The sequence below is a fragment of the Centruroides vittatus genome, unplaced genomic scaffold (assembly GCF_030686945.1).
Source record: "Centruroides vittatus isolate TY-2023 unplaced genomic scaffold, ASM3068694v2 contig_357, whole genome shotgun sequence".
NCBI lineage: Eukaryota > Metazoa > Arthropoda > Arachnida > Scorpiones > Buthidae > Centruroides > Centruroides vittatus.
In genome coordinates this window covers 1891853-1918257 of record NW_027122180.1, presented here as the reverse complement: position 1 = coordinate 1918257, position 26405 = coordinate 1891853, and the positions used below count along the sequence as shown (strand labels likewise).

General features: G+C 32.3%; 1 protein-coding gene across 1 annotated transcript in view; it reads right to left on the bottom strand.

Moving 5' to 3' along the window:
• Window positions 1-2659: 2659 nt before the first annotated feature.
• The window catches only part of LOC136974833 (rab-like protein 3), a 30101-nt gene continuing 6355 nt past the window's right edge, over window positions 2660-26405 (bottom strand). The window contains exons 3-7 of the mRNA XM_067269790.1: window positions 23281-23398; window positions 11141-11249; window positions 9446-9599; window positions 9239-9310; window positions 2660-3086 (exon numbers count right to left, since the gene is read on the bottom strand). Of these exons, the coding sequence (XP_067125891.1) occupies window positions 2982-3086; window positions 9239-9310; window positions 9446-9599; window positions 11141-11249; window positions 23281-23398 (558 nt within the window). The 3' untranslated portion in view covers window positions 2660-2981. The remainder of the gene's footprint in view (window positions 3087-9238; window positions 9311-9445; window positions 9600-11140; window positions 11250-23280; window positions 23399-26405) is intronic.

Sequence of the window (26405 nt, the reverse complement as noted above, 5' to 3'; positions counted from 1 at the left end):
AAGAAATAGTAGGTATTAAGTATAAATATTAAATTAGGAAATATTGCTATGCTTTTGAATATTTCAGATATTCTCATCTAAAAATTTTTCAAAAGATCATGAAATCATGCAAACTTGGTTGTGGATTATCAAAATTTAACAAAAATCACCATAACCATTTTACATATTTAGTTGCATTCACAAAAACAATTGAAAATCAATAGATTCTAGATATAAATTTCTGTTTCGTTACATCAAACTATTACTATTAATACCAAACTAACTATAAATTTTTGTTGGCTAGATGATTACATGATGTGATTCTTCCACAATTGTGAAGATTCTGAATTCTATTAAAACCATCAAAATTTACAATGTATTGTTCAAATTGAAAACTTTGTATTCCATTTCTTCTTTTGTGTTGGTTGTGATGTCAACCATAGCAGATCATGGATCCATAATTTATCATTATGTAATGCAAATAATGATAATTTTCTATCCAGAAAATAAAAACTTGAAAATGGAAGTAAATACAATAAAATAATATTAATTTAAAAAATAATTAATATAATAGCATTCAGAGTATAAAACAAATAAGTAATAAAGTCCACAATACTGAGATACACATGTTCACAGAATAATTTAATCATTAAATATAAGTAAATTTGAAATTAAGATTCTTAAATCCAGATTTACTTCTTTTTCTTTAAATTAGTTTTCAGTTGATTATATTTATATTGATGTAATTAATACATAAAATACCGTATTTACTCGCATATAAGACAAGGTTTTTATTCATTTTTCACTGTTTCAAAAACCTAGGTCTTCCTATACACACAAGTGAAGGATTCTTAGCGTTTTTGCAATAATTTTTGTAAACTGTGTGTTCGCATTTTTTACCGGATTCTCACCTTCTGGTGTTTAAAAACAAAAGTATTTTATCTGGGTCATTTGAATTGTTCTTGTGCATTGCCAGGAGTAAAGATGAATAGCAATAGGATAAACAAAGCATTTGAATTGAATTACAAAATTACACGGGAGCCCGATATAAGTTTTAATTCACTCCCATGTGAAAACAGATGATTATTTGGAAATCAGAATTCAGAGAAACTCATAAGTTTAATCATTGAAGAGTGATTTCAACTGTTAAGAATTGACAAAAAAAGGTTCACAATTGTCCAGCTTTACATAAACAAATTATGTCGATTTTAAAAGATTTTTCCATAAAGTTTAAAATGCTCGTAATTTTTGAGGGACAACATGTGCATTTACTTGCATTTGATATTTTATTTGTGATTAAATGAAATAAAATTAGAATTGTATTAATAAATCTAATTTTCTTTATTTTGATCTTTAAAGTCACACCTTGTCCTATATGAGAGATTGTCTTATATGCGAGTAAATAGGGTAAATGATAATTAAGATTAAAAGTATCAAACAATCAAAACTGTCAAATGGAAATTATAATATAAAGATTTTTAATTTTATGTAATTTTTTTAAAATTGAATTACATTTTTACAGTACAATTTTGCTCATTCATCATTTTCATATTTTATAAACATGTATATCTTATGTGAATAACACTACTTCATAACTACTTTCATATAATCAGCTCAAATATATTTTTGTATTTAATGTAATGTGATAATGAAAATTCTGCTGAGAAACTTTAGACATTATCAGATCAAAAACTATTCTGAAAGCAAAAATATTTTTTCTGATTCCATAAATTTACTTAAAATTAATACAAGAGATCCTAGATATAAATTTCCAGGATCTCTTGTAAATTTGTGAAAATGGACATAACTTGTCACCATAATGAAATCAAAAACAGAATAAATTTTTTGTTTAAAGAAATATGTAATCAGAAATATTTTTAGTCATTATTCAAACCATTTTACTTTACAAATACACCTAATTATATAAATAATTGTCGGAAAATGAAGCAAATAAACAAATCTAATGATGCACAGAAATATACAATTAAATGTAACACAAAGAAAAGCTGAAAAAGAGGAGACAAAGTGCCACACACAGACATACCAGACCAAACAAGATCATGACCTATGACCAAAAAAATGTAAGGTGCGCCAACAGTAGATAGTGCCGTCTAATATAAAATATGTCTTAGCATAGATATTACATTTTTACTTTCTTTCACAAGTTTAGAAATAGTTGATATTAAACAAGTAGAATTACAAATAAGATACAAATATTTGTGAAAATATATATGATAACTTTACAGCCAATATATTAGAGAAACCATTAATTATAAAGCTTAGAGAGTAGTGACTGTCAGAAATTTCCATACATGTAAAAGATCTTTTGAAGAATAAATAATTATGGATTCTAATTTAGAGCAAAATCCATGAAGAAATTACCATCTTTTTGCAAAAATGTTATTATATGTATACTGTATTTACTATTTCTAAAAAGCTGTTTTCTGGCATTACTGCTTTGAGAATTGTCTTTAAAAAATTAGTCTAAATAAAAAATTTCATGTGTATAATGCACCTATTCCAAATAAATACTCTGATATTTAGCATAGAGAATACCAATTAGTAAAAAAAGCTTAAAAGTAATATTATATCTAATAATAATTAAAACAAGTTTATTTTCTTAATGCTACATCAAATAATTATTAAAAAATTTACACTTTTTCTTTATAAATTGTATTTTATATCATCATCTATGGAAATATTGTATTATATAAAAAATAAAATTTGCAAAATTTATAAAAAGAAATGCATTTTTTTAATAAAATAAATATATAATAATTAAATATATAGTTTGAAAATATGCAGTTTTTCTAATACATCTTTGTCATATAAATTCTGTATAATTAAATAAAATGTTTGTTCTAAAGATAAATGATAATCATTGACACTTATAACCCTTATATAAATAACTGTAGCTATATATAATTTACTGTATATAATTATTACATTTTTTTTTTACTTTAGGAATTTGATTACTAGAATTTTCCTATATAATATTTATATTAGTCACTATGAATGAGTTTTGTCTGAAAAGCATAATTTCTTCTTCTGTCTAATACAGCTGATAACTGTCCTCCACTTTGACTGTGATATCGTCTTTCAATGACCTGAAAAACATAAATCATCATTAGTGAAAGTACGCAAAGTTTCATTATGTTAAAATTTTAAAACTTTTGTTTTAACATATATAAAATGAGGAAATGCTATTTGCTTAATTAGTAATTAGGTACAACTACTTCCTACATTAATTATAGAAATAAATATTCTCATCATAAGCTGAATTATACTGTAAATGTATAAAAGAAATAAAAGTTTAAAAATATATGTACTGACTAAGCACATTTGCAATTACTTTATAATTGCTCTGTAACTACCACTATAATTTTTTTAATTTTTAAAATTTTTCTGTCACTTAGATTCAGTTATTGCATGAATGTTGATGTGTTGTGATCTAACAGTATTAATCATTTTCAATAGTAATATAATAATAAACAATGCTTTTAGCCCACAACTTTAATTTAGATAGAGTTAGATAGCCTAATAAATAGGATTTAACAATTTGGAGGGTTTATTATTTAGGTAAGGATGCATTTCAGGTACAAAGACCCCTCATCAGCTTACAAACACAGCACCAACATATAATTATAACACTAACAGTTAACCAATACAAAGAAATTTTTCATATATACAATGCACTGTATTTACAATTATTAATACAACCCATATACTAAGTAACTAAAACTATCGAGTATAAAATTTATTTATATAATAATGTGATATATCACATTATTTGGGACCAGTAAATGTCTTATTTTCTCCCATATTTTCTGAATTCTGGTAGACAGTTCCACTATTAATAATAAAATATTGTTAAGTATATTAAAAACCAAAAGGGAGGGAAACTAACAATGAACTTACTATTATTAAAATAATTGGTTTCCAGACTGTAAACAAAACAAATACACCAAATCCATAAGACTGTGTGAAGCCAACTGTCTTATTACAATTTACATTTTACAATGTGATGTGACTTTGTGACCACATCTGTTCAGCATCTGTTTCAAGGTTATGTCATTCCACCCCTCATATAGCTTCAGTCCCACATTGTTATTAATTCTAATGTCTTCCTGTATTTTCGGAATTTCTAAGTGTTCCTGTAGTCTTCTTCTTTTTAATTGATTGCTTTCTGTCAGAATACTCTTGACAATATCTTTTAAAATTTCACAATCTTTGGTATTGCAATGTTGTGCCACTGATGATGATATCAAATTGTTTTTGATGACATATATATGTTCTTTAATTCTTGTCTTTAATTTTCTTCTAGTGTCACCAATGTATCTTTTTTCATGAGAACAACTTTAATCTAATGAATAAACTACATTTTCTTTTTCTAAATTATTATGTTCATTATTTTTATATTTACTGTTAATCATTTTTGCTATGGTTCTTGTATGGTTTGGTACTAAAATAATATCTAAATTTTTTAAATTCATTTTTTAATTTTTCAAAAACACCAAAACCGAGAGTTGTTAAGACTTTGTACCTTAAAATGGAATATGTTATTCCATTTTAAGGTACAAAGTCTTAACAACTCCTGGTTGTCTATTTAATGTGACATTTTCTCTTTTCCTTTCACTTGTTTCTAACCACTTTAACAATAACGTTTTAGGGTAATTATTTAAGCTAAACATTCTTATTATATTTTGTATTTCCCATTTCTTAATCATTTTGCAAGGTCATTCTCTCTTTAATTTTGTTGATATACATCTGAAAAGTGTTCTTTTTTATATATAAAGGCATATTAGAGTTGAAGTGTATAACTTTACCAGTAGCCCAATCTTTAATATACTTTTTAAATAATAATTTACTATTTAATCTAACTATAGTAAGTTCTAAATAATTCAGACTATTATCTACTTCCTTTTCACATTGGAATTGAACATTTTTATTTATTAAATTAATTTCATTAACAAAAGTCAATGAAAGTATGTATTGTTATTACCATAGTTTTAACATTTTTCTTTTTTTATTTTCATCTATAAATATAGTAATATCAAGCAATAAAACAATACTCACAAAAATACTCTACTTTTGTAGAATACAGAGCAGCCCAGATAGTAATAGAATCCTGGGGCAAAATATATGCAGTATTGGGGGGGTTTTTAAATCAAATTAAATTATTACATTAAAGGAAGTGAAGGAAGTAAATGAAAGAAGAAATTTTGTGGTCTCTAATTCCTCATGGCCCAGAGCAATTTGTTTCTTTTGCCCTCTTCTGGGCATTCCTAGTTGAATATGTTGTTACGATTAAAATTACAATGCTTCTTATATCACATAAGTGCTATTTTTTAGGAAAGCATTATCATAAGCATTTTTTTTTAATATTATGATAAGTTTTATATTTAATATGTACAAAATAAAATTGCTATTTATGAACTGAAAATGAAAAATTATTAAAACTATTTAAAAATTATTTAATCAAATAAAAAAAGTACATATTCCTTGTACAACATGGTTTTGCTTTAACATGGTTTAAAAATTGGGGATATTCCCACTCATGACTTCCAGTTTCACTCTAACATGGTTTTGGAAATCCTCCACACAAAATTTCATAATTTTTAAGTATAAACTTCATTATTTGATATTTTTTTTATTCAAGTAAGCACATATGTTATCTCAAATTTTCTCATGGATTTTAGAATATTGAAATTTTCAAATTATTTTGTGTTTTTCATCAGGTTTACTTTAATGGAAACTGATAGGAAAAGAAAAAATTTCACTAACTTTCCTATCAACTAGGTGTCATCATCGTTGCTTTCAAACTTTTATCCCTTAAGACTGTCAATACGTTTTCTTTTTATAGATTAAATAAACTTTACTAACTATGAAGATTAAACATTTTTAGGCACATTTCCTCCTACAACACTACACAACAAAAATGAAAAATTAATATTTACGAGCCCATCCATACTTAGCACCTATTACATTACAAATTGCAAGGGTTTTTAAAAAACACAGTCTAATCCTCCCAATCAAGCCTCAGCCACCATTATATAAATTACTTTGTAATGATTTTTAACATTAGAGAAAGTCAGGCATTTATATAATTGCTTTACAACAAACAAGCACAGACACAAGACAATATTATATAGGTGCTACAAATAGAAAACTTTCATGTAGTCTATTAGAACATCAGAGGAATATCAAGAACAGCAGGCAATCACAGAATTATCCAAAAATGTATTGAATCATGATCTTATTCCTTTATGGCCAAAACATCATTAAAATCAAACAATGTGTTGAGCACAAATCTAGCTTCGTTTGGGAAGCATTATACATACCTACATTAGATATAACTCTGTAACAAACCTACTTTAGAAATCCCAAACATATGGATCTCACTATTTAAACTTTTAAATGATACTTTATCATACTTTGCACCAAAAATTTAAATTGATAAAATAAATCACCAAACGATCGCCTAAATATCGGGCTACTATATGGCTACTTAAATGATTAAATGATGACAAATTACTTCCTACCAATCATTTAAGTAGCCATATAGTAGCCCGATATTTAGGCAATCATTTGGTGATTTATTATGTACTCATTGGGCTTTGAGTTGTTATTATTTAAGTTGATATTTTGTTATATTTTATTTTATTTTTATTCGTAAAAATTGTTCTTATATCTTACTCCTAATGTTACATAATTTACTTTATTATTTTATCATTCTTTCATCCCCTATAAAGTTCGTTATATTTACGTTCAAATTTTAACATCTACAACTTTAAATATGTTTGTTTGGTTAAATGATCTCATAACAGTGGTTAAATGATCTCATAACAGTAATTAAATGACATTCTATTTTATCCTGAAGAAGACATCAATGCAATATGGAAAGTGCTTGTTTTTATTATCATTGAGGTGGTTATTCATCATCAAAGTGCTAATTTCAACATTGTTAATGAATTTAATGCTGAAAAACAGTTTTATTTATTTAATGGATCAATACCTTCATCCATAATGCAAATCAATGCAAATAATCAAAGGATTTTTTAAGAAATAGGAAATCAATGTTTTTAAGTGGCCAGTAAACAGTCCACACTTAAATCCCATCAAAGGCTTGTGAGACAGTGACGTAAACATAGTAGACTATATTACAACCAGAATGGAGCATTTTATCAATGTAAAACATTTTCGTTTTACATCTGAAGAAGCAAAAGTAGCAATGATAGTTTTCGAAGGTTTACAAATACAAACATCTAAACCCAACAGTGATATATTAAAGTCAAACAATCAAATCATTTGGCTTCAAAATTAGTTTATCAAATCAATGCAAAATGGTACATAATAAAAATGACAGAAAACAATAAACAGTTAAATTAATTTTCATAATTTAATTTAATTTTCAAGATTTTGAGCCAGTATTTATCATTACATTCATTTTTTGTATTTAATTACTTAAAAAGAAAATAAATTGATTTGTTTCTTTTCTGTTGATACTTATTTACACTTTAATATTGTTTATCATATTAACATTTGATAGATATCTGATGCTTGATTTTAGTAAAAAATAAGAAATAATGCCTGTCTCTAAAGTTTTGAGCTTGTACTGTATCCAAAATGAACTGCCCATAAATAATTCAGGTTTTTTTCAACCACCAGATTCAATTCCAGATTGATAAACCAATGTCTTAACCATCTTGGCCATCCAGCTATCTTATAAAAATATATTTAAATAAGTACTTTATATGATTAATTAAAATTGTTAACATAAATTTGTTAAAAAGTGTTTTATTAAAACACATTTTAAAATATATCCTAAACATTACATTAGGTAAAGTTCATGAATTTATTATACACATGTAAATGAGATATAGTCTCTCTCTACAAAAAGTGCAATTTATTTGTAAGAAAGTAATGGATGTCTTGCATAAATAAAAATTTTTTCGAAATCAAAAACTACACTTTAGGACTTTTTCAGTAAATTACTGTTTATTCTTGATTTTATGGATTGTATATAACAAATTGCAGAAACCGACACTATATTTACTTGTTTGAAGGCATATGTCAGAACGGATACATGGAATTTACAAATATCAGGCTACAGCTATTAGTAATAGCTCATTGGCAGTAATTGCAATAGAAATATCACAAACAGTTATTCCTTACATCCTTTGTTGGATATGTTCATTTTTTCATATTTATCACACTATAAGTACTTTACATGAAATATAAGGCAAAGTGCATTTTGTAATTGACTGTGACATCTTCAGATACAACAAAGTACAGTAGACCTCCCCTATAACACGGGTTCATATAACACAGATTCATATAACACAGCAAAAATATTGCGATCGTATTCGTATAACATGCTAAAAGAGACTTGTATAACATGGTAAAATGTCATCGCCAACTCATGTCGCGACAGGATTGGTCAAATCTGGACCAATAGCAGATATTGTACAAACCGTTGAGTTTAAACGAGCACTGGACCTACTAAAAAACATTTATTATTCAATGGCCATAAAAATTATATTTTTATTAATGATGTCCCCAAAGTTAAGTTATTTTTCTGCAAAAAATTCACTGATCAGGAAACACGCGACCGCCGTTCGATGAGCTGCTCCGCGACAAAAACAAGCTTAAGCAATGGCGTCGTCAAATGGTGCACACTCGGTAAGTAATCCTACAAGTTTTTGTTTATAGCATAGTTTATATGGATTATTCCCAAAAAATTATACGTGATTTGGAAATGTTGAGTCAAATTAGTCTAGAATCGATTAATTTTATGGAAGAAAACCTTTCAAACATCCATAGCCCCTAAACTGCACACGTGCCGGGCTGTGATTGGCTCATGTATATAAGTGACTTGTACAACACGAAACGTATCTACCGTGTTACAGGGGGGGTCTACTGTACTATTAACAAATCATTTCCTGCCCTCGGTCTATTATATCAAGGGTCAACAATACAACTAGTGAGAAATAATTTCTCATTGGTATTTTATACTTTAATTTTCAAAATTTTTAAAAACAGACAATATTTTTATGCACATACCATAAAAATGTATGTATTTTTTAAATAATTTTTTAAAAATAAAGTTTAATAAGAAAATTTCAAATTAATTTTTTCATTATCATCCTGTATAGCTCAAATAATTGTTTAAAATAGCTAAAGCAAAATTTAACAAATTATAATTCTTACAGATAATAATTTATTCAATAAAAATTAAAAAATTTTATACATAACTTACTTTATCAAAAAATCTACTAAGTTTTACAGCATTACTAGATCCAGGAGCAAATGATTTTGATTGATGATTGTCCTATAAAATAATAAATTAAAAGCAATTGAATATGTAACTCTCAATTTAGTATTATATAACGTAAAAAATATAAATGAATTTGTTTCTACATAAAATATTAAAATTATTTTTATTTTTAATGATAATATGCAATACCACTGTTATTTCATCTGCTCCACATTCTTCAGCAACTGATGAGATACGACTTATTCTCTCTGAAGTAAGAACTTGTGGAACAAGATCCTGTTTAGTTCCTATTACAAGAATAGGAATCTGATTATCAACAAATTGTTCTGGATCATATTCATATCTAAAGATTAAAATAAACATATATTTATATATAAATAAAAACAATTTTACAAATTAAGTGGAATTTTAGAATATAAATTTTAAACTAAATATATATCTATTTTAAAGTACAGTCCATCTGTATTAAAGTTACATTCAGCAAAAATAATTCTTGAACTTGGAACCATATTCAAAAAGATGAGTAAATTAACTAAATTGTTGTTGTAACCGCATTTTAATAGAGAATGTATTATACATTCAAGTATAGAAGTATTAGTAGAATAAATATAAATTAATACACAATCAACAATCAACCATAATAATCAGGCAATTACAATATTTTTCGGGTTAATGTGATGTTGTGTTGTTATTATATATGAGGGTAATCCCAAAAGTAAGATCTCCTATTTTTTTAAAAATACAAAGAAACATTTATTTTCAATAATGTTCATATCATTTTAAAGCTTGAACAGCCATCTATTTTTCTACATAATCGCCATTTTGGTCAATGCATTTTTGTATGCACTGTGGCAATTTTTGTATACCCATGTCATACCAGTGCCGCCATGTCGTGTTAAACCAATTAAAATTCATCGCCAATTGACGGAAGTGTATGGCGAGTCGTGCATAGATGTCAAAAACATCCTCATGTGGTGTAGGGAGTTTTCAGCTGATCATACTGAAATTAACAACAAAGAAAGAAGCCGGAGAATGTCAATTTCTGATGAGACAATCGCAAAGGTTGAGCAAACCATGCGTGAAGATCAGTGAATCACTCTGGATGAGCTCTGCATTTTGGTTCTTGAGTTTTTCTGATGCACCAATCATAGGATTTTAATGGAAAAGTTGCAATATCGAAAGTTGTGCACAAGATGAGTCCTGCAACATGGCGGCAAGCTGGTGTGACAGGAGCATACAAAAGTTGCAACAGCGCCTACAAAACTGCATTGACCGAAATGTGATTACGTAAAAAAATAGATAAATGTTCAAGCTTTAAAATGATTGGACATTATTGAAAATAAACATTTCTTTGTATTTTTAAAAAAGATAGGAGACCATACTTTTGGGATTACCCTTGTATATACCATACTAGGTATTGTGTCAACCATCTGAGTGCCATGCTGAATAGGCTGTGGGCATTGAATATGTCTGTAGGCAGTGCTTTAGAAAATCAATGGATGGTTATATCTAAAAGTTTAAAAATGTCTGGAGGAGAGGAATCGCTTGGAAGTCCGGGTGTTGTAATTGGTCAATGCACCATACAGTAAGTGGAGGTTGTGAGTTCAACTCCCACTCTGGGCCGATTCTTTTCTTCCAGACTATACTAAATTCTAAATTTAAAATCTAAAATCATAGTTACTACTTTCATCAGTAGATGGCACCTAACACCTTATCATATAATTTTCAAATTTAATATTTGTTGTTGTAACCTGCCTGATTATTATGGTTGATGGTTGGTTGTGTATTAATTTAAATGCAATTATGTTGTAAAAGTCTTATCACTATAGTTGCATTGTGCATTTTATAAAAAATACAAAAACTAAATATTTTTAAAAGTTATACCTTCCATTTCCACTTTTCTTATCATTGTCTTTAGATAATAATTCAGCTAACCATTTTCTCAAATTTTGATGAGATTTTCTATTTGTCAAATCATGAACTAAAATAATTCCTATGAAAGGACAATATAACATCAATCAATAGTATAGAAAATAAAATTTTACATAGTATATATTATTTCAATATTTGATATATATATATATATACACATAATAAATAAATATTATAAATAAAGATGCTTATTTGTTTTAATTATCTCTGATATTTAATTTTAATTTATCAGTTGACATATAATCAAAATGTAAATATTGGAAATAATTAAAACAAATAAGCATCTTTATTTTTAGCATTCATAAATGAAAAATTTTATTCTATACTAGAAGGAAAATGCGTTTCTATATAAGAATGACACACTTCATCACAAAAGGCTGCTAACTTAGCACAATCTTGAAATTTATCAGTAAACAAGAAGTGTAATTTTAATTCAAGATTAATTAAGTTTATCAAAATGTACAATAACCATAGTCTAATTATTAATTAAAGACTGGACTACTATTTTTATCACGACAACAATTAAGATGTATGATTTAACGTAATATAGGAATACTAAAATAACTTTCCTTTAACTTGCAAAAAAATCAACATAAGAAAAAAACACAGTTCATGTAATCCATGATACTAGCAAGTTTGTTTAAAATGTAAACACCAACAGTGTTTAATTATCTTAGTTCAAATTATTTAAAAAGCCTTCCGCTCAAACACAACGTCAGCTTCTTCAGTTTATTTTGCTCTAAAACAAAATGAATTCAAATTCAAATGATTGGATTGGAATGGCTCAAATGTTAAAAAAATTATATTTCTGCAGAAACAATGTGATTTCATATTAGATGTTTTAATACACAATTCCTCTGTCAAGAATAAAATTCTTTGATTTTATGGTGTACATAAAAGTTTCAGTTTGTCCCATTTTAATTGGAAATTTTCATCTAAAGATGTCATTTTTCTTTGGTATTTTATATCTCTTTGATGTTCTGTAATATGCTTATTCAAATTATTTTCACTTCTACAGTACAGTACATATTTAAGTATTGCTTTACCAACAATTCCAATAATTTCGATTCTTCCATCAAACACACAATAAAATCTTTTGTTGATGAAGTACAGGTTTTGATATGGAAGGCACAGGTTCCCCAGAAGATAGCTAATGATGAGATCACTTAATGTTGCAGTACATAATCTATTTTTCATCACATGTCAATAGTCTATCCAAAAACAACTCCTATGATAAGAAGAGATAAACAAATTGAAAATTTCTAAAATTTGTTTTCTGCTGTGAGTTCATGTGAAAACCATTTGCTTAATTTATTACTTTTCCCAATCAATGCAAGTGCAGATAAAAGATTTGGTGTGAGTTATAAAACCATTCTGCAAGCTGTCCCCATGTTTGATTTAAATTTGGCTCAATGGCATACTTTAATTCATTGTTATTAATAACTGTTTGCCATTCTTCACAAGATGAATCTTCAAGAAAGACATTCCCTGATGCAAATTTTTTATACCATTTTTGGGCTATGCATTCACTGAACATCCTTTCTCAGAATGCTGTGCATATCTTTCTGGAGGCTTATACAACATTTGTCACAAATTTAAATTCATAAAATAAGCATACTCAAATAACTATTTGAAGCTGACATTTTAACATCTGTTTTCACATTCATTGTAAACAACTAAATAGTTAAAATTTTTTTGACAAATTGCTATGAAAGTCAAAATTTAGAATGGTAACAACAATACTGTGCCATCTACAAGGAATACTACCTAATTAACATTCAAACTAGTAACTATATAAAACTGCATAAACTTTTTGGTTACCTTGTAATTACAATGAAAAACTAGCAAAATATCTTTTAAAAATTATTACAAATTAGTTCATAAATTAATACAATTTTATTTTACTTTTGGTTTAAAAAATTTGCAGACTAACTTTGAACTTTTGAAAATCTGTTAAGAATACATAATTACATATTTTGTAATTTCCTGTCTATGATCTGCAGTAGCAATTTTTCATTGAGAAAAATGTCTGTGGTTATATAGTCAATGGTAATGTATAATTTGCAGGAAATATTTTTGTTGATGAAAAAGTTTATAGTCATATACAGTAGACCCCCCTATAACATGGTAGATACATTCCGTGTTATATGAATTCGTGTTGTACAAGTCACTTAAATACATGAGCCAATCACAGCCCGGCACGTGTGCAGTTTAGGGGCTATGGATGTTTGAAAGGTTTTCTTCCATAAAATTAATCGATTCTAGACTAATTTGACTCAACATTTCCAAATCATGTATAATTTTTTGGGAATAATCCATATAAACTATGCTATAAACAAAAAATTGTAGGATTACTTACCGAGTGTGCACCATTCGACGACGCCATTGCTTACGCTTGTTTTCGTCACAGAGCAGCTCATCAAACGGCTGGCGCGTGTTTCCCGATAAGTTATTTTTCTGCGAAAAATTTGCTGAACTTTGGAGACATCATTAATATAAATATAATTTTTATGGCCATTTTTAGTAGGTCTGCTACTCATTTAAACTAAACAGTTTGTGCAATGTCCGCTATTAGTCCAGATTCAACCAATCCTGTCACGACACGAGTCGGCAATGATGTTTTACCATGTTATACGAGTCTCTTTTAGTGTGTTATACAAACACAATTGCAATTTTTTCGCTGTGTTATATGAATCTGTGTTATATGAACCCGTGTTATATGAATCAGTGTTATAGGGGGGTCTACTGCAATTTGCAGAAATTTGTACTGTCATTCATTTACTTTCTTAGTACACCAGCAATGAAATAATGCAATATTCAAGAACATTTAATCATTAAAAATAAATATTCTCAAATCTGGAAAATAAATTAAACAATTCATTTCAAAGTATTGGCAGTTTAAAAGTTAAAAATTCTGAAACATAAAATACAGTTTGTCTCCAACTTATGATAATCAAACTAGTATATTAAAAAATTATTTTTCAGTCCAAATAATCAGTTACACTTGCTAATAACAAAATACAACAATTAAATGGTAAATATAATACTATAATGAGCAATAAATATACACTGTGTAACAATAACTTGTAAGTTTACTCATGTTTAGAAATGATGCAAACCCAAATTGTAGCTATCCAAAACTTGAAAATAAACCTAACTTTCTGTGGAACTGCTCAGTTCAAAATTATCATTCTAATCTCAGATTTATAGTTAACTAGCAGATAAGCCCAGCGTTGCACAAGCAAAAAGTAACGATAGTGAAGGTTAAAATTATATTATAGCCAATCTTACCCATTTTCACAGAATGCAAGAATTAGGTCCCCCTGTTTCCAAACTAATTAGAGAATTTTTAGATGGGTCTAAAAATATGTTTGATTTCAAAAACCATACGGCAAAACATTATTTTACAGTAAATGTACAAAATAATCCAAATTAGAGTTACAATTAATTATGCACAAACACTAGTCTGAACAACAACCGACTATTCCCGTACAAATTCGTCGAAAGAACTCCTTACGAACAAACAGACTTGTAATTAACAAAACCTCCGAGTCAGGAACAAGTTCATACACAAACACGTAACTTCCAACGAGAGAGTTAGTTAGCACCTCGATAACGACGATCTCCCTTGATCCGATCCGATCCGATCACCTCCGATACGATCACACCATCGATCCGAACTCCCGATACGAGCTCGATCCGAGCTTAAATAGTCGACGGCGTTCGAACCCTGCTCCAATCAAATTTGAATGTTCCCGCAACGGCCGCCAACGGTCACTTCCCGCCGGCCAATCGTCCGATGGTTGACGATTCGAAACTTAACGGTTCTTCCCACGGAAGTTCCTAACGGTCGTTTCCAACGGCCGATCCTAACGACTTTTCCGTTATGACAGTTCGTTATAACAAACAGGTGGGAATCGCGCGTCTTGGCGATTCCATACCTTACACCTCCGCGGCCAAGGATCAAACTGAGCTTAGCCCAAGCCTGTTTGATCCAACAACACTCAGCAATTTTACAAATGTCCGTTCGTGCGGACTGACCCTTACCTCCGGTACAACCGGGCAAACTCGCTATAACCCGCGCACAGAGATGCCTCGCGATAGTGTAGGACCCCTTGGATCCCCGAGACCTATCCGCGCGGGTCCCCCTACGAGGAGGTCGTCCCCGTCGCCTTCGGCGCGTCATCCGGTTTTGTTGGTCACCAGATGTCGCTCGGCCCTTCTCACGGAATTTGGGTTTCTTACCGCGAGCTCGGTTGTGCCCGTTGTCCGTCGTTTTCCGGACCGGCGATATGCCTCCCTCCGGACTTAGCACGTGTGTGGGTAGTTCCGATTGGCCACTGGCCGCGCCCGCCGTGGCCCGAGACCTCCGGGTCTCTTCACCGCTGTGTTTTCTTTGAACCCGAGTGACTGTCGCCACGATCACGTTCGCCTGTTGCCCAATCAATCCGGCCAAGTCGTCCACGGAATAACACTCCTTCGTAGCATCCAGAGGCTTCATCCCGTGTCGTATTCGGTAACCCTAGCAGCGGTTCGCTAGTTTCCCCGATCGCTCGTCTTTGGTCATCGGCGTGTTGCGCCAACTGAGTCGCGGGTTCCCGGCCGATATCTCCCAAGTCGATTATTTCCCCGACGCCACAATTTTGACCCTGAGGCGTCCCAGCTACCCCATTCTTTACTGCTCTGACTCCCGGCCTCCCTTCATCAGCGTCCTCGCCCTCCAGTTTCCTGTTCGCGGCGGGTCGTTCGCTTCGGCTATCCGATTCGCTACCGGAATATCTCCTCGCAATAGGAGTCGCGTCCCCTGCTTTATTTTGCTCAGACTGCGCCCTCCGCTGCCGCTCTTGTGTCTGGTCAAGCGGTCCTATGACCATCCCCCAGTTTTTGTCGTCGGGCGGCTCTCGTTTAACCCCCTCGCTTGCTTCCACGAACATCCCCACTACCGCACTTAATATACTCTGCTCCTCAGCTAATTCCCTTTTTCTTGCCTCGAAATCCGCTTTCTCTCTCGCTTCTACCAGCGCTCGGAAGTCCCTTTCCGTTAAGAGGGCGTCTGTCGCTTTCCCTAACCTATTGGTGATCGCACACGTCACCCGTGCCGATCCTGGCGTTTCTTCGCGTCCTTCCTCCCACAATCCAAGCGGCACTGACGCTAAGCCTGCCTCTACCTGGTGACCGAAGGCTCCCACTAACCGTGTCTTCCCCCTCGTTTCTGTCACCGCTGGTACCCTTGACTTCCTCAAAACTGAAATTTCGGCTCCCGAGTCGACTATAGCTGACAAACAACTTCCGCCACAGGCCAACTTAACTCTGCGTAGCGAATCGTCGGCTTCCGGTTGGTCGTACGTTGTCACTCTTGCCACTAAACGTTCGTTCGGTCGGGATGGCTCGTTTGCAGGTGCTAACCTCGCCCGGTCCGGCTCGCTGGACCGCTTCCGCTTGGGGCAGTCCCTCCTCCAGTGCCCCATTTTACCGCAAACGTGACAACTATTCCTCGTGTGTTGCTCGGGCGCGCCCCGTGTCACGGGCTTCGATTCCCTTGACGGTTTCCCCTGTTGTTCCCGCTGCCGTCCAGATTCCCTGTCTAACGTTAGTTCGCCGCCCGTCGCTTCTGCAAATTTCTCTATATGCTTAGCTAGAACCGCGGGTTTGCTCCACCCGTTCCCTTCTTGCAGTATGACGTATTTCCTCGCCTCGGGGGGCAATAGCGTCTTTAGGTGGTCCGCCACAGTCAATTCTACCAGGTCCTCTACCGTCCGCACCTCCCTACTGTCTACGTAGTAACCGTATAAATCCTTCAGGCGCGACGCAAACTGCGGCCACGTTTCTTCTGGGAAGCGCGCTGCCCGCCTAAACCCCTTTAAGTATTCCGCGGGGGAGAGCCTCAGCTCCTCAAGGACGAATTCCTTCAGGGAAGGGTAATGTTTAATTTTCTCCGCTGGCAATCTAGCCAGCGACGCTCTACACTTTTCGGACAATGCGCCCAGCACTATCTTCCCCTGTGCTTCCGCCGGAACCTCATAAGTCTCTAAGATTACCTCTACCAAGCGGAACCACGAAGGCACTGCCTCTTCTTCCTCCGGCATCTTCGGTAGAGCCCCCCTTACCCTACGGGCGTAATCGTCAAAACTCGCTTTGCCGAGACCGTCCTCACTATTCCGGGACCCGTGTGCTAACCTATCCCGTTCTAACTGTATTTCTGCGATTCTCTCTTTGCTTGCCGCCTCGATTTTCGCGAGCTCGATCCGCAACTTCAGAGCTTCGAGGTCGTCTCCTGACCCGCTTGTCCTACGCGACGTTTCCTGCTCATCATCCTCCCAGTCCCTAGCCTCTAGCTGCCGCGATTTCGCGCGTCTAGGCATCTCTGTGTGCTAGCGAGAAACAAAAAATTTACCTGGGTCTAATTGCTGGTGATGTTCTGTACGTCCGTCTGCTTCTCTGTCGTAGCTCAGTTCTTCCGATTCTTTGGAGTATAATCCAGGATAATCCAACGTAATCCAAAGTATCCAAAATATCCTGTCGAGACTGCGCCAGTAATGTTCAAAATAACCACTCAGTCGGTTTGACGAAAAACACAAATTTTATATTTACAGTAAATGTACAAAATAATCCAAATTAGAGTTACAATTAATTATGCACAAACACTAGTCTGAACAACAACCGACTATTCCCGTACAAATTCGTCGAAAGAACTCCTTACGAACAAACAGACTTGTAATTAACAAAACCTCCGAGTCAGGAACAAGTTCATACACAAACACGTAACTTCCAACGAGAGAGTTAGTTAGCACCTCGATAACGACGATCTCCCTTGATCCGATCCGATCCGATCACCTCCGATACGATCACACCATCGATCCGAACTCCCGATACGAGCTCGATCCGAGCTTAAATAGTCGACGGCGTTCGAACCCTGCTCCAATCAAATTTGAATGTTCCCGCAACGGCCGCCAACGGTCACTTCCCGCCGGCCAATCGTCCGATGGTTGACGATTCGAAACTTAACGGTTCTTCCCACGGAAGTTCCTAACGGTCGTTTCCAACGGCCGATCCTAACGACTTTTCCGTTATGACAGTTCGTTATAACAAACAGGTGGGAATCGCGCGTCTTGGCGATTCCATACCTTACATTGATTTTCCACGAAAACGCAAAAAACTGCATCTGTGCCTATAAATCTTGCATGTCACTTTCTCTTAACACTTTCATTATTAAGGAATACCCTTCTTTCATCCCCACATGGTACCCTATCAAAACAGTTAAAAATAAAAAATTGCATAAACAAACATACCACTGAGCCTGTTACTGGTGTGCGTCTTCTAATAAACAGTAAGACACACACCAGTAACAGGCTCAGTGGTATGTTTGTTTACTTTACTCTGGTGTAGTATCACTGTTGTTTTAAAAAATTGCAACTAAAATAGTACAGTAGAAGCTGAGTTCTTTAGGATAAGCTTTAATCCTTTCCCTCTCCCCTGCAGGGGGAATTTTGAAAATCCCTTCTTAGTGTACATTCTCATGACGTACCCTAACTGTGTACCAAATTTCAACTTTCAACTCCTAACCATTTGGGCTCTGCACTTATTATTATTATGTTAGGTTTAGTGGGTTATACTCGGTTGACACCGTTAGCTGTGTACTATGCCAGACCAGAGTCAAGGCATAGCAACCAAAACAAAACTAAAATTAAATAAGAGTGTCAGTGTCTGTATTCAGGAATTTCTTAACAATGTGGCATGTATTCAATATAGTAGCCTTCTGTAATGTGATGTATGCATTTCTATTCAATTGTAATGTTCCCAGGCTTTTGTGTAGTGTGTGTGATATCACACCTGTAGAGGAGAGAACAACAGGTACAATAAGCACCCTATCCATCCTCCACAGATGCCTTATTTCCTGGGCGAGTTCTGCTGTACTTGCTAATTTTTTCAGTGCATGTGTTTTGTATATTGTGAGTGTTTGGAATGGATATGTTTATAATGTATGTGATTTTATTGTGTTTGTCAATGAGTGTGATATCTGGCCTGTTGTGGTAAACTGTTTTATGTGTGATTATGGCTCTGCTGTAGTACATTTTGTGCATGTTGTTTTCCAATATTGTCTGTGGAATGTATTTGTAGTATTGAACCATACTACAAATACATTCCATACAAACTATACAAATGGATGTCTAGTAATTTGTGTTTGTTTGCAAGCTCTTGATGTATTATATTTGCTACTTGATTATGTCTGTGTAAATAATCTGTCTGTGCCAAGAGCTTGCAACCAGAAGTGATGTGTTGTATAGTTTCTGGCATGATGTGACATTTTCTGCATGTGTCATTTGTGAGTGTTGTATCTCTGAGTATGTGTTTTCTGTAGTTTTTATTATTTATGATCTGATCCTATATGACAATCATGAATCCTTCCGTCTCCCCAAAGAGGCATCCTCAAGCTAACCAGCTGTTTGACACACTTTTGTCAACAAAATCCTGGGCCAGGTTGTAAGGATGCTTGCCATGGAGTGCCTTTTGAGCCCACGATTGCTTAATGGTGTCTAAGCTTTTTATATGTTGTGTTGTGTTCATATGATGTAAGTGTAAGTTTAATGGTGTGTTATTTGAGTCTGCTAGAACTACTGCTTTATGTAACTGTGATGTTTCTTGTTTTTTGTAGAAAAACTCTCACAGTGACTGTATTTGTTTGTAGTGAAGGTTAACTATGTCAATCAGGCCATGTCCACCATCTTTACGTGGAAGGGTTAATCTTTCTGTGGTGGATTTATGATGATATTGTTTATGCTTAGTGAGTATTGTTCTTGTTTTCCTTTGGAGTTGCTCAAGATCTGTGAGTCCAATGTATAACCAAAAGAATATGTGGATACATAAAGTTTTGTCATCCATGTACATGAGATGTGACAGTGTAAACTGTGTTGTTTTTTCATGTCTGATATTGTAGACATATTGTGTGCTGTTTAACATGTTGGATAATGGTTCAAGGCTAGGCAGAACCAGAGAGGACTCAGTAATCTTCTTGAAAATTCCTCTTCTTGTATAGGACTCGTAGAACCCTCGAGTCCTATACAACAGCAAGTACAACACAGTCCAATGCGAGTCCACACTTTACCGAATTCAAACAGGTACCTTTGCCGTCAGCTTTCAAAAGGAAACCTTTTTCCCGCCGAAAATTGCTCCTTTTATACTGGTCAGAGTCCATGGCCGTCCTCCAATCAGCACTATGAAGTCTTTGCCCAACGTATGCTTTTGTCAACCAATTGCCGCTCTTTGATTTAAACCCAATGGCCGTTATCCTAACCGTCATTCTAGTGGTCGCTCTCCAACGGCTATCAATTTGAACTTACAGAAATACGTTATAACACAAAAAGGCAGGAATCGCCTGTCTCTTGATTCTGACGACGACAGTGAGCATCTGCCTAACCCACGAACGCGGACCTTGTTAACCCAAACGCCGTCTGAGGCGGTATCATATTTAGATCTGGTTACTGCCATAATAAATATCTCCACAGAATGTGGGTGTGGTCACTCTTAGCTTCATTTCTCCCCATAGACCTTACTGGTATGGGTGTCCCTATCAGGAGCTTGTGCTCCAGCCTGCATTGCCCTATGGACCACAGGAGAGTTATTATTATTATCACCACCAACCCATCTTGATTATATTATAAGATAAGTAAAAGTTAATAAAAAATGCAATAAATAAAAAGTAATAAAAAAAAATAAAATCAATTCTACATAAAGAATGCAATGCTCTATAAGTATGATTTTTTAACAACTTTAAACATTACTCTTTTCCAGATGTTTCTGCAGATCTTTGTATTAATAAAATGCCATAATTATATCTTTTCCTCTTTAAGAACTTTCTGGAGCCATTATTGGAAGAAACTTTTAAATTAAAATTTGTTCCTATCAATAATGAAGAAGTTAAATTTTGTATTATTATGTCAAGAAGGCTCATTCTTCTTGGTTGGACAATCCAGACACCTTAAAATCGTTATTATTTAGCAAAAACATCATATGTTAAGCAAAAGCATTTTTTAAAACAGGTTGGCTTAGAGATATTTATTGGAGAGCCAAAAATTATATAAACAATACTATATTCAATTCACTAACAATAAATAGAAGTAAATATGTCTGGCAATAGTTTTGTCAATCTAACATGAAACAAGGCATGTTTTCTCAGTGTAGTGGATGAAATCGCCCAGGCAAGTGATTCCCGCTCTGTTTGTAAGATAACGGAAACTTTCATAATTCAAAATCATAGCCGTTACAAGATCCATTGAGGAGTGGCCATTGCGGAAGAACCATTAGGGGAGATCCATTGGGAAAGCAGTTGTGGTTTGAACTGACGATTGGCTATCAAGGAATGGCCGTTGGCCGGACTTTAGGAAGACATCGAAGCTGATTGGTGGAGAATTTGAACGTCAGCTACTATATAAGAAGCAGTTTTCAGCAGGGAAGGATCTCTCTTTGGGGCCTTGCTGAAACCTGGTGTAAGTGGACTCCCGTTGGACTATCACAAACTTTTTCCTGACTCAGAGGTGTTACGAGTACTAAGTCTGTTAGCGGAAGTCGCAAGTTAGCGGCATCGCAAGGTGCTCTTCCGATGGACCTGTGACGGAATTATTGCCATTTGTAACTTTTATTTAGTGTCATCAAGTGTTACTGTGTATTTATTTTCTGTATCTTTGTTTTGTCAATATAAACGTTTGTGAATTGTCAACCCGATTTGGTTTTTGAACATTACTCTCAGGTCAAAAAGACTTCGTCAAATAAAAAAGTTAAATGATTTTAGAGCTCTTTTTCATATTGTAGAAAAAAAATGTAAATTATATAAAGCAGCCTATCATCCACACAATCAAAATCAAAACAATCCATGAATTATAATCAAGAAATTTTGGTAATTTGTTATTTGTACAGTAATAAAAGCTAATGTTGACCCATTTACAATAAATACATATATATTGTGATAGTTTGTTCATCCTTATATTTATTCAGAATGTAATAATATAAAAATTTTATTTATAAATTTAATTATTAATGTTTATATTAAATTTCTTCTATCTGTTCACATTATTTTCTACTATCCTAAGTAATCCTCTTAAAGGAACCATCTAACAAGGAGACCCTACGGCTTTGGGGAAATGGATTTTGATGATCTTCGGTGTGGAGGTAGTACACCGTGTGAATGAACTACCTGTAAAATACTAAAGTGCAATACTCAAATGTAATCGAGAAAAATGAACTTAAAGTTTTCTTTAGCACTTTATATATAAGTTATGCGTACTTTCGCTTGAGCGTGCTGTGGCGTGAGTGGTAACACTCCTGACTCGTACGCTTGCGTACTCGAGTTCAATTCTCTGGTTATGTATGCTTTTTTTTTAATTCATAAATACTTATAATGTATTTATTTATTTACTCATTCATTTATTTTTTATTATTTATTTATTTTAATTTAAAGAGTGAGTGAAAAAGACTCTACACCCATGTTCAAACCCGGCATAAGTAGTTCTCTCTCAACTTGAAAAAGGTGGGTTTTCAAAGTAAAAATATTAGACTTGGAACAGTAAAAATTAAATTAAAATAAATAAATAATATAATGTTATTTACTCATTCATTTATTTTTTAAGTATTTATGAATAAAAGAAAAGTATACAGAACAAGAGAATTGAACCCGAGTACGCAAGCGTACGAGTCAGGAGCGTTACCACTCACGCCACAGCACGCTCAAGCGAAAGTACGCGTAACTTATGTATAAAGTGCTAAAGAAAACTTTAAGTTCATTTTTCTCAATTACATTTGAGTATTGCACTTTAGTATTTTACAGGTAGTTCATTCACACGGTGTACTACCTCCACACCGAAGATCATCAAAATCCGTTTCCCCAAAGCCGTAGGGTCTCCTTGTAAGTAATTATCTTATCTAATTCATCTTAAAGCAAATTATGCATTACAAATAATTAAAATTATCAAAGTGTCATTAATTATATTATCGACATAATTAATGCAATAATAATTAAATTATAATGTAATCAATTAATATTGTATTTGAAACTAAATTTATTTTTAAATAACATTAAAAATTTATTATAATAAATTTACCATGAAATGCATTATAGAAAACTGCTCTGCTATTCTCATGAGAACTAGAACCACCAATATCCCATAATTCAAGAAAATACGTTTTCTGTGAAGGAGTACCTTCTTTATATTCATGAAGCTATATATTTATATATAAAATAATAAAAAACATTTTAATATACTAGTATATTAAATGAAAATTTGCTTATATATATATATACACACTGTATTAATTTATATAAAACTGAATAAGAAAGTTATAACTATATTTGCATATTAATTAATAATAAAATATTGAAAATACAAATAATTTGAATAAATATGAATAAAATCAAGGATTATTCAATTTAAACTTCTGAACTATTAAAAAAAGTTTTCAAATAACTAGCATATTTTATATTGCTTAGTTATCTCCATTACTTTACAATACATAATGCATCATAATATGTACAGTACAGTACATATAATAGTCTTAATAAACCTTTTAAGGAGTCTTTTCTATTCTTTAATACCATTTTAAAACCTGAAGACCATTGTACATGGTTGAAAATGTTTCTTTTGATAATAAATGTTCTATTTTAACTGAATTTAAGGTTTTTTTTTAATATTAATTTTAGTTAGTATATCCACACCTTTTGGAGTTTTTTCATTTTTTCAGTTTAAAACAGTGGACAAACTAAAATCTGCAATATCATTATTTGACAAGAAATTACACCTGAAATGTTACAAAATCTAACAAAGACTATGCCAAATAAAAGGATTAATGTTCTTAAAAAAATGAAAATAGTATAGGTTATTAAAAATATACAAATAAAAGAATAAATAAAGTGGATTTATATTTATGCTATACTACAAAATTATATTTTTACTATTTCTTTTAAATGCTTATTTTTAAAAACTAAAACTGATATAAAACAATTGGTAATACATATTTTTAATAAAATATGTATTACCAATTGTTTGATTATATTTTAATAAAGTATGTATTACCAATTGACAGTTAAAGAACACAAGTATATTTATATTTATGCAATGCACATTAGTTTGATTTGTATATTACCAAAATGATTGCAATACTTTCTGGACAGTCATCAGTTCAACTGCAATTCTATTCAGAGGAACAAGCTATAAAAAAAGGGTATTGCACATACATTATATAAAATATACAGTATATATCTACTGTATATTTTATATAATATATATATATATATATATATATATATATATATAATTATACCTTGGAACCAAACGAACAATCACAACCCTAGAGAACAAATTTTCAGTTAATAAAAAAAATATTTTAATTTTAATTTTGTCATCAGTAAAAAGTTTTCTGTGATAAAAATGAGTAACTAATTTAAAAATAAAATGAGACCTTAGAGCTTCAAGAGGGTTAAGAAAAGGGCAACTAACAATAAAAGGGGGGCACATGCCCCAATGTATAGGCACCTCTGATTCTACCTCAAACTTTTCATATTTATTCTAAATTATTTTTGAATTTATAATTAAAATTTTAATTATTAAATTTATCAACAAAAAAAATTATACTTTGAATTCATCTTGATTTAATTTATTACTTTCTTCTAATTCTATGGGAAATTTTTCGATACAGTAGGTCCCACAAACTCAACTTAATGTGGACTGAGGTGATGAGTTATTTTGCATCTATATATACATTTATAATAATGAGTAAATTCTATGTTCAGAGTAAAGGCAAAAGTCTTTCTCCAGCTAATTATTTTGAAAACAAATAGTCTAACCACTATACACATTTTACCAAAGTACCAGGCAAACATGCTATATGATGTTGTCATTATCCACCCCTTTTATTTTTTTTTCATTTGTAACTCTTTCCATCCTGTGGGCACTAAAAGGGCACTGAAAAGGTATATGCAACATGAGTTCAGTTAGACCATAATGGGATAGCCAAGTGGTAAGAGACAGTGCTCAATAACTCTCCAAGATGAATATGAAAAATTCCTGGAGAATTATTCATCCAGATTTGATCAAAGATCCCCAGAGCAGCAGGCTGATGTCTCAATCACCTTGGCCATTCAGCTGTCATCCCACCACTTTAGTTCATGGGAATGGTATCTTCATCCTTAATGAAAGTATGACAATAGAAAATAACAATACATGATTTTCCTGTTTTCTTCCATTCCAAAATATCAAACAGGATCCTGAAATAACACCTATGTGCCATTTCAGGATCTTGTTTGATATTTTAGCACCTAATTTGATAAATAGCATCTACATGCAATACTGGATGCAATGTGGAAAGACTGAATACAAGATTTGCACAGCAATACATAGGAGCAGATGATTCGGTTACAACAAAATAAAATACAAAAATGAATGATGTGCCAAAAAATACCAACCATGCATTTGTTCCTGCTTGCATACCCAAATGACAATGACAATAACAATAACAATTTCCAATGCAGCAACTCACATTCATGTTCTTCAAATCACAAATATAAAAAGTTTAAATCAGTGTTGGTTTATAGCATCTAATATGGGTATGTTGTTGTAACAGAAAATATGAAACACAATACAATTATTAGTGTTGTGTGCCACATACCCTTTTGCAACAGAAACCCCATATTAGATGCAATGAACCACCACTGATCAATCAAAAATGAAAACTAATTCATAATCATAATGTGTGTACATATGTCATTTGTCACACCAATAACCTTTGTCAAAAAACTAATCAGTTTAAATGCTTGCGTTTTATTGTGTGAAAACTGTAATCATTTTCATTTCATATATAATGTTTTCAATCAGCACTAGTTTTGATTAATTTTAAGTTAAAATTAATCAAAACCAGTGCCAATCTAATCATAAGAAATGAAAATGATTCTATTAATGTTGCCATGTGCCATGTGCCCTCTTGCAACAGCATCCCCATGATCTACCACTGGTTTTAATAGAAACAGACATTTTACAGTATAACAAAATGAAACAATTGAAAGGGAGAATTGAATATGGTTATGTTTCCTTATGTAGCGAGTGTATAGCAAAAATGATGTCATAAGCAACTATTACTACATGTTACTACATTATAATTTAGAAACACTTTCCATTCAAGCTAAAGATGAACATCATAATCTATTCTTTAATTTCAGTTATAGTTGAAAGTAGCA